At 38.8% G+C, this 10,671-nt stretch overlaps 1 protein-coding gene and 1 pseudogene across 1 annotated transcript in view; one reads left to right on the forward strand and one right to left on the reverse strand.

Annotated features, from left to right (window-relative positions):
* The window catches only part of LRRFIP2 (LRR binding FLII interacting protein 2), a 135,152-nt gene that overhangs the window by 76,732 nt on the left and 47,749 nt on the right, over positions 1 to 10,671 (reverse strand). Inside the window, exons 4-5 of the mRNA XM_017865726.1 lie at positions 3,987 to 4,073; positions 2,565 to 2,615 (exon numbers count right to left, since the gene is read on the reverse strand). Of these exons, the coding sequence (XP_017721215.1) occupies positions 2,565 to 2,615; positions 3,987 to 4,073 (138 nt within the window). The remainder of the gene's footprint in view (positions 1 to 2,564; positions 2,616 to 3,986; positions 4,074 to 10,671) is intronic.
* LOC108525686 (ubiquitin-conjugating enzyme E2 D3 pseudogene) lies at positions 9,877 to 10,310 on the forward strand (annotated as a pseudogene).

Consider the following 10,671-nt stretch of genomic DNA (forward strand, 5'->3'; position numbering starts at 1 on the left):
AAATCTCAAAACTTGGATTAGTCACTACCTGAATTTTTTTTTTTTTTTTTTTTTTTGAGACGGAGTCTTGCTCTGTTGCCCAGGCTGGAGTGCAGTGGCCAGATCCAGCTCACTGCAAGCTCCGCCTCCCGGGTTTACGCCTTCTCCCTGCCTCAGCCCCTGAGTAGCTGAAACTACAGGCCGGCCCGCCCCTCGCCCGCTTGGTTTTTATTTTTTGTAGAGACAGGGGTTTCCACCGGGTTACCAGGACTGGTCTCGATCTCCTGACCTTGTGATCCGCCCATCTCGGCCTCCCAAAGTGCTGGGATTCAGGGCTTGAGCCACCGCGCCCGGCCCACTACCTGAATTTTAAAACTCTAGCCCAAAGTCACCCCTTTCAATGAAAATCTAGATACTCACTTGCCTAAACTACCACATTTCACAGGGGTTTAACAACCAAACAAAAAAAAGTTTGGCTGGGCGCGGTGGCTCACGCCTGTAATCCCAGCACTTTGAGAGGCTGAGGTGGGTGGATCGCCCGAGGTCAGGAGTTCGAAATTAGCCTGGCCAACATGGTCAAACTTCATATCTACTGAAAATACAAAAAAAATTAACCAGGCATGGTAGCAAGTGCCTGTAATCCCAGTTACTCGAGAGGCTGAGGCAGAAGAATCGCTTGATCCCAGGAGGCAGAGGTTGCAGTGAGCCGAGATCGCACCACTGCACTCCAGCCTGGGCGACACAGTGAGACTCTATCTCAAAAATAAACAAATAAAGTAAAATAAAAAATAAAAATTTCACCTTCCTGGCCTGTGAACACAGAAATCAAACATTAGACTTATCTTAGGCAATTTAATTTTAGAATTATAATGCATAATTAAAAGAACAAATTAACATTTCCAAAGACATTTTGCAAGCCAAAGTGATTTTTTTTTTTTTTTTTTAAGGGATGGGGTCTTGCTCTGTCACCCAGGCTGGAGTATAGTGGCGTGATCACAGCTCACTGCAGCCTGGACTCCTGGGCTCAGGCAATCCTTCTGCCTCAGCCTCTGGAGTAGCTGGGACTACAGACTCGTGCCAGCAAGCCCTGCTAATTTTTTTTAAGACAGGGTCTTGCTATGCTGCCGAGGCTAGTCTCAAATTCCTGGCCTGAAGCAATCCTCCTACCTCGACCTCCCAAGTAGTGGGATTACAGGTACAAGCCATAGCTCCCAACAAAAATGATTTCTTTTATTCACACAAAACATTCTTAATGCATCATCAATAATATTAACCCAATTACATGCAGAAGACACTTCAAATAAAATTAATTAGGCAAGTTCTAGTTACAAGAAAGGATAGATTCCACTCCAAAATAACACACACATACCTGAGAAGTCATTTAATTTTAAGTAACCAAACATCTTCTTTCTCTTTTTTTCTAAAACACTATCACAACAAGAATTACAATAAAGTTTTAAATTTGAAAGTCATTATAGTAATAAATATTTAAATTCTGCTTGTACCTTAAAATGCTGCTATAGAAGAGATTTGCTCATAAAGTTGCTTGTTCAGACCAGACATGGAGGCTCATGCCTATAATCCCAGCACTTTGGGAGGCTGAGGTGGGTGGATCACCAGAGGTCAGGAGTTTGAGACCAGCCTGGTTAACATGATGAAACCCTGTCTCTACTAAAAATACAAAAATCAGCTGGGCATGGTGGCGGGCGCCTGTAATCCCAGCTACTCGAGAGGCTGAGGCAGGAGAATCACTTGAACCCAGGAAGCAGAGGTTGTAGTGAACTGAGATTATGCCACTGCACTCCAGCCCGGGCAATGAGCGTGAAACTCCTTCTCAAAAAAAAAAAAAGAAGGAAAGTTGCTTGTTTAGCAGCAATCAGACAGTGGTTCTTAACCCTTTAGGAATTACAGACTACTTTGAGAATCTGACAATAAAAATACCTGTGGGCATTTCCCATGAAAATAATTACATTTGAAAGTCTGCAGTAGAATTTAAGGCTTCATACCCCATCTCCCAAGCCTATAACACGTTAAGAAGCCCTGTAATAGGAGACAGTGGGGAACTTACCAAGCTTTGAAAAAGTTCAAATTTAGGAATGATTCATATTAACTAACATTTTACTGATTCACAATTTGCTTTTATAGCTGACAAATTTGAGAGTAGTGGTAGAGAACTTAAAAAGGACCTGAAGGAGTTGATAATAATAAGAGTAATTTTCAGAGGAAACGAAAGAATTACTTGGGTCATCTTTCAATGAAGACCATGTGGACTTAGTTTTTTTAAAAAGGGGGAGAAAGAAGCAGGGAAGAAAAGAACAAACCCATAAAAATAAAACACATTCATTTTCTCACTCTTTCTTGATCAGGAGCATTCATGAGATGAAGGTGAGGATACTGACTACAACACAAAATGGTTGGACTCCAAATACACCTCTGGTCCACTATAGACAGAACAGACACTCTGACCTTTAGGTTCACACAGGCCAAACACTCCTACTTTGCAAACGATTAGTTAATGTTTTACTTCAAGACTGCATTATTTCAGCAACTGATCACAACATGCAGGACAGGCAATACTGGCCTACCAGCCACTTCTGAATCTGTCCCCATTTCCGATCAAAGGAATGATGAGAGTGCTAGAAATGCAAAAGTTTCATAAACCAAATCGTTTCTAACACATTGCATTCTCCAAAAACCTTAATCATACACATTTTCCCTAAAGAGCAATGATTGCTGACTCAAAGTTACACATTCAAAATACAGAAAATTAGTAAGCTAAATATGTTCAATAATAAGAGATGGATGGTTCCCTGTAGTTAAGAGAATTGTAAATAGAAGTTACATTTAATAACTGTCTCATTCACTTATTTATTTATTTATTTTTTTGGAGACAGGATCTCACTTAGTCGCCCAGGCTGGAGTGCAGTGGTGCCATCACAGCTCACTATAACTTCAAACTCCCAGGCTCAAGTGATCCTCCACCTCAGCTCATCCACTTATTATTGTATTTAGTATAATTTTAGGAGTAAAAAGACAACAGATTGCAGCACTTCCATTTCAAGTCGAGAACTGCATTCCATATTTGAAACTATACATGAGGTTAAAAGAAAATTAGCAACATGTCAATTTTAGTGTTTTTCTTGAGCTGTGGCAACATAAAATATTTACACTGCTTTTTAACCTGCTCACAGAAAATTCACCACCAAAATCAAAAGAAAGTGTTTAATACTGTCCCACAGGCTTTTGCCCCTTCATACTACTACAACATCAAAAATATTTATTATGGGAATTTTCAGGACCAAGTCAATGCCAGAAAAGTAAAAGCATATTTATTTCATTTTAATCAGCCTAATTTCCATACGCCTATTCCTAAAATTTTTTTCTTGTTTTCCTTTCCGATAAAAGCATATTGAAAATTTGTAAATTATAGAAAAGTATAGAAAGAAAGTAAAACCAACAATAATTCCACCATCGACAAACCACAGTATTGATAATCACTTATTTCTAGTAGTTTTTGATGCTATATATGGATACTGGATTTTGTAATATAAAATTGGGGTCCTACAAATTGTATTGTTTTGGTTTGCTTTTATCTCATATTCTTACATATTTTCCTCTATTATTAAATATGCTTTAAAATTGTAAGTCTGAATGACTTTACAAGGTTTTACTATATAGATACCATAATATAATTAATCCAAATTTTAGGACAATTAGAGCTATACTACACTTTATCATTGCTAAAGCTATCTTAATTAAGTAAAGCATTCATAATACCAATAACTTATAACAACATACACGATAATAGCTATATATGTGTTTGTTGTTACTACTTAAAACAAGTATCACATTTAATTTGCTGGCACAGAATGGCTTGATAGAATACATACATCAGTTTATACTACTCTCAGTGTTTCAAAGAAAACCAGATTCACATCAGAATAAACTAGCCAAGTACTGATTTTCAGGGAGACAAACATGAAATTAGGGTTATTCCCTCAAATTACCTCTTTTTGTTGCCGTTCCAGTTCTCTCATGCGTATATCTCTTGCTTCTGCCCGGGCAGCCCGTTTTGCTGCCAGCCTTGCCTCTGCCTGAAAAGTAATATAAAACTCAGCTTTATACAACACAAACAAAAACAACCTGTACACCAGATTTGAAAATAAAGAACAAATGGGACATTACTGTGCAAAAGGGGTGGGGAGGACAAGATATTATCTATCAGCAAGTTTTACTGATTGCTTTAATCAACTCTTATAAACTCATTTTTTCTCTAGTTCCTAAGTCTATCCTCAAATCCGGGCCTTTACCTTTAACTTCTTGTTTGATTACACACTCAACACATTTCACACAGTTTGTCATATGCCTCTCCAAACTTACTCTTTTTCCAGCATTTTTTCCCCATTGATTCAATCATATGAACTAGAAACTTCAGAGCCAACGTCTCTTTCACTTTGGACACTGCCAATAATCAGTCTCCAAATACCGACAATTCTCTACCACTAAGTCTCTATCAAACCCATCTCAGCTTTCTTTATTCTCACTGTTCCTGCTCATTTCAGGAACTCTTCATCTCCCCACTCCCCACCTCTCTGTTTTAAAATTGAGACAGAATTCACATATCATCAAATTCACTATTTAAACATATACAATTCCGATGCAGTGGCTCATGCCTGTAATCCCAGCACTTTGAGAGGCCAAGGCAGGAGGATCACAAGAGGCCAAGAGTTTGAGACCAGCTTAGGCAACATGATGAAACCTGTCTCCACTAAAAATAAAAAAAATAGCCAGGCGTGGTGGCGCACACTTGTAACCCCAGCTACTCGGGTGGCTAAGATAAGAAAATTACTTGAACCTGGAAGGTGGAGGCTGCAGTGAGCTGAGATCACGCCATGGCACTGCAGCCTGGATGACAGAGTGAGGCCCTATCTCAAAAATAAATAAATAAATGTATACAATTCTGTGGTTTTTAGTATACTCACAAGGATGTGCAATCATCATGACTAATTCCAGAACATTCTCATACCCCAAAATGAAACCTGGTACCCATTAGTAGTCACTCCCCATTAACCCTTCCTCCCAGCTCCTGGCAATCACTAATCTACTTCTGTGTCTATGCATTTACTTATTCTGAACATTCCATATAAATGGAATCATACCATAGGAATTCTTCATCTGTTTGTACTACTGCAATTACCTCCAAATCCATCTACCTACTTCCAGAATCTGTCTTATAATTTATCTTCTATAGGGTTATATGATGGACAAATCAGCCTTTCAAAACGTATTATTTCTGATCACGTCATTCCACTGCACAAAATCCTCCACCAGCTCCTAATTACTTATGGTTAAAGCAAAAACTCCACAGAATAGCACAAAGGGAAGAACAGAAAGAAGAAAGGCAAAACTGAAATAAGGCTCCTCACAGTCAGGTCCCCACCTTATTTCCAAGTCCAGTAGTCCCCCCCTTATCTGTGGTTTCAGTTACCCATGGTTAACCAAGGTACAAAAATATTAAGTGGAAAATTCCAGAAATAAACAATTCATAAGTTTTAAACTGTACATCATTCGGAGTAGTATGATAAAAGTTCTCAGGACTTCAATCATCCCTTTGTTGAGCATATCCATCCTGTCTATGCTACCCACTTGTTAGCTGTCTCAGTTATCAAATCACAGTGATTGTGTTCAAGTAATCCTCATTTTATTTAATAATGGTCCTGAAGAGCAAGAGTGATTCTGACAATTCAGGTATGCCAAAGAGAAACCATAAAGTGCTTCCTTTAAGTGAAAAGGTGAACATTCTAACCTTAATAGAAAAAAGAATCATCCACTGAGGTTGCTAAGATCTATGGTAAGAACAAATCTTCTATCCATGAAATCGTGAAGAAGGAAAAAGAAATTTGCACTAGATTTGCTGCCGCACCTCAAACTGCAAAAGTTACAGCCACAGTTCATGATAGTTAAGATGGAAAAGGCATTACATTTGTAGGTGGAAAACATGAACAGAAACATGTTCCAATTGATGACAATCAACTTTGCTACTATCCACAGCTTCAGGTATCTGCTGGAGGGCTTGGAATGTATCTTCCATGGATGGGGGTGGTGGAGACTACTCTACTTGCTCCATGTGTACTGGATGCATCCCATCTCTCTCCATTCCTGGACTCTATTGTGTTCTGTTATGCCTCTCTTCACAAACTGTTTGGCAGGAGCTGTTCTCCCTTCTCTTATTCAGTAAAATATTACCTTCTATGAAGATTCCTCCCAGTCCCTGTTTCATAAAGTAAGGCTCTATACCCATGTCTCTATTGTGGCTTTATTATGTTGTATTAAAATTCCATGCTTCTCTCACCCCACAACTTTTACGCCTCAATGTCTGCTAAAAAAACAAATGAATTGCAAGGCATAGGTCACAGTATCAAGGAAATGAGATAAGGAAATAGCTTAATGTGCCACGTGAAACTTAGAAATCTACTGTCTGGTTTCTATATGGTAGTGGAATGGTTTCCTCTGTCCTTGGTCACATCCTAATTCTGATTCAGACTATTCCCTCGGATAATAGTTGCTGTCTTTCCATTTTGTTATATTTGTGCCCAAGTCTCATAAGAATAAACTCAGCCAATGTTTAAAAGGATCTACTACATGTAAGCAATTATGCTAGGTGCTGAAAATACAGAGTAAGATATGACATATCTGCCCTAAAGCAACTCACAAAGTTGAAGGATACAGAAACACAGTGCTTATGGGAAGGAAGCATGTAGGAGGGAGAAATCAGTTTTGCCTGGCAAAGTCATAGCAGGCTTCTAAGAAGCAGAGAGAGTTAAATAGTTAACTGCTACTCAACTATTCCAATTTTGGCAATTTCCCAGTCTGTGTAACTGGTCTTTCAATAGAAAAACCCCTGCAAAGTAAATTGTAATCTACCAGCCATAAGCTGTAACCACTAACAATCTAGAGCATTTAGTTTTCTCCCATGAATTTTACACTGGCCTCCATCTTTTCAAAACCTATGCTCTGCTTCAAGTTACCTGCCTTCTTCTCCCCTCTATGAGTAGGCACTACTTTCTTTATTAGAGGTTCTTTTTTTTTTTAATAGGAAAACACTTCAAGGCTTTTATGCTTAAGTAGATAGCAAATATATTTTAAAATCACAAAGCATCAAAACTTTCAAACCTTTTTAAGAAAGCCCTATCAGTGTATAGGAATTTTCATTTACATGTATATTAGCTTTGTACCTGAAGCCTCCTTTAGAAATTTAATTCAAGAATGCCAATTTTATCCTTCTAAGATTTGTCTGTGGCCAATTCTGTACAATCTACACTAAAATGAGACTTCCTTCATAAAACCCAACTTAGAGATAATTAAAATATATTCTTTAATAAGACATTTTTAACTACAGAAAGGAAAGGAACAGAAAGAATATGGGTTTCAGAGACACACAAACACCCTTCCCTTTGTTACTTAGCCAACTCAGTGTTATCTCCCTTGGAGACTGTGTTGAAGAGAGGCCACTAAAACTACATGCTTTAAAAGAAATAAACGGGATTTAAAACTACTTTATCTGGTTCTTTCTATACATTGTTACTAGATGCTTGAAGCAACATGGATAAGCAGGAGTAGCAAGGAGCCAACACTGATTCCAACCTAGTAGACGAAATATTGTGATATATTTTTAAATTATTTTTGAATAGACAATTATGGGTACATAAAACATACTTCTAGGTAGTTAATACTAGCATTCTCACCTCAGAACACAATCAGATGAAAGAGCTGCTATAGATTCATTTTAATATACACCTCATACATACAAAATAAATGGGATACAACAATAAAGGACAACCAAGATTTAACTAAATTCACAGTAAAGGCTGGGCGTGGTGGCTCACCCCTGTAATCCCAGCACTTTGGGAGGCCAAGGCAGGTGGATCAGTGGAGGCCAGGAGTTTAAGACCAGCCTGGTCAACATGGCGAAACCCCATCTCTACTAAAAATGGAAAAAATTAGCTGGGCATGGTGGTGCACACCTGTAATCCCAACTACTCGGGAGGCTGAGTCACAAGAATCACTTGAACCCGGGAGGCAGAGGCTACAATGAGCCGAGATTGCACTACTGCACTCCAGCCTGGGCAACAGAGTGAAACTCTGTCTCAACAAACAAACAAACAAACAAACAAAACAAAATAAAGTCGGCTAAAACACAGAATTACCATTTGATCCAATAATTCCACTTATGGGTACATATACAAAAGAACTGGAAAGCAGAGACAACATATATTTATATACTGGTGTTCATAGCATCATTATTCACAATAGTCAAAATGTAGAAACAACCCAAATATCTATCAATGGATGAATGGATAGACAAATCATGGTATATACATACTTTAGATTATTCAGCCTTAAAAAGAAAATTTTGATACACGTTACATGGATGAATCTTGAAGACATTATACTAAATGAAATAAGACAGACACAAAGGGACAAATATTGTATACTTCCACTTAATGAGAAACCTAAAGTAGTCATATTCATACAGACAGAAAGCAGAATAGTGGTTGCCACGGACTGAGGGTAGGGGGAAATGGGACTTACTATTTAATGAGTACAGAGTTCCAGTACTGGATGATGACAGAGTTCTTAAGGATAGTGGTGATGGTTGCATGACAATGCAAATGAATGTAATGCCACTAAACTATATACTTAAATATAGTTACCATGATAAATTTCATGTTACATATATTTTACCAAAATAAGTTGGCTAATTTAAAAGTCAGAATAAGATATAAATTAGAAGTATTCAGAAGCCTAAATTATTTAAATGCTTTTAGAGTCTTTAGGCTGATATGACCTCAACTGTTATAATAAAGTTAATATAGAAATTCAGAAACTGAAAATTCAGGTTCAGAAGTTACCTGAAGTCAGGCAGGTCATAGGACCAGGTTTCTAAAAGTGATTCTGATTATTACGCTTCCAAATATGAGGCATATTAAGATTGATTAAAGGATATATCCTATTGCATATTTATAGAAATTTATTCTTCCTATAGTAAAAATGATAACACAAAAAAATATTTAGATACAATTACATTCATTTCTCACTACATGCTTGAGTCAAATGGAAACATAAAATGACAGCGAAAATTGAGGCTGGGCATGGTGGCTCACGCCTGTAATCCCAACACTTTGGGAGGCCATGGCAGGCAGATCACAAGGTCAGGAGTTCAAGAACAGCCTGGCCAATACGGTGAAACCCCATCTCTACTAAAAATACAAAAATTAGCCAGGCGTGGTGGCGAGTGCCTATAGTTCCAGCTACTCGGAAGGCTGAGGCAGAAGAATCACTTGAACCTGGGAGACAAAGGTTGTAGTGAGCCGAGATGGCACCACTGCATTCCAGCCTGGGGCAGCAGAGCAAGACTCCGTTTAAACAAAAAAAAAAAAGACAGTGAAAATCATGGGCTTTGATCACTCCCAGAACAAATGCATTAGGTTGTATTTAAACTCACAGAACTTTTAAATTTGTAGAATATTCACTTTATCACTCAATGAATAATTAGGAATCATATAATGGGCACTAAGAAAGAATCTCTCAGCCTGACGGTGGCCTGTCCCAGTTCGAGCCAGTACCTCACCGCAGCTCACAAGAACTTGTGGATTTGGGGGTGGAACCCCATCAGGAAGAGCACAAAAAACTGCTCTTCAGTCACTGCAGAGCTACAGCTCCAGTTAGCCAGATACGAAGTTGTCGTGAGAGTCGTCTCCACAATACCAAGAGCTTGTGTCTGGCAGAGCTGGTGTGAGATAAGACAATGCTGTCCCACCTCCGGGATAACCAAGAGTCTTGTCCAGATCTTTGAGCACATACCGAGAGTGAGAAGCCAGAGGACAAGCACATACTATGGCACTAAGACAGATTAATAAGGAACTTAGTGCTTTGGCCCATGATCCTCCAGCACAATGTTCTGCAGGTTCAGTTGGGGATGATATGTTTCATTGGCAAGCCACAATTATGGGACCTAATGACAGCCCATATCAAAGTGGTGTATTCTTTTTGACAATTCATTTTCCTACAGACTGCCCCTTCAAACCACCTAACAAGGATTTATCATCCAAATATTAACAGCAATGGCAGCATTTGTCTTGATACTCTAAGATCACAGTGGTTGCTTCCTTTAAAATTATTTCTAAAGTTATTTTATCCATTTGTTCACTGCTATGTGATCCAAACCCCGATGACCCCCTAGTGCCAGAGAGTGCATGGATCCATAAAATAGACAGACATAAAAGTATAATAGAATATCTCAGGAATGGACTCAGAAGAATGCCATATGATGCTACCTGAAAGTCAGAATAATCTGCATTATAGCTGGAATAAACTTTAAATTACTGTTTAAAAAAAAAAAAAGGCTGGGCGCGGTGGCTCACACCTGTAATCCTAGCACTTTGGGATTACACTTGAGGCCTAAGCGGGCTGATCACTAGGTCAGGAGTTCAAGACCAGCCTGGCCAATATGGTGAAACCCCGTCTCTACTAAAAATACACAAATTAGCTGGGCATGGTGGCATGAGCCTGTAATCCCAGCTACTTTCGAGGTTGAGGCAGGAGAATCACTTGACCCAGGAGGTGGAGGCTACAGTGAGCCGAGATCATGCCACTGCACTCCAGCCTGGACAGAGCAAGACTCAGTCTCAA

Source organism: Rhinopithecus bieti, unplaced genomic scaffold, assembly GCF_001698545.2.
Source record: "Rhinopithecus bieti isolate Rb0 unplaced genomic scaffold, ASM169854v2 scaffold_2432, whole genome shotgun sequence".
NCBI lineage: Eukaryota > Metazoa > Chordata > Mammalia > Primates > Cercopithecidae > Rhinopithecus > Rhinopithecus bieti.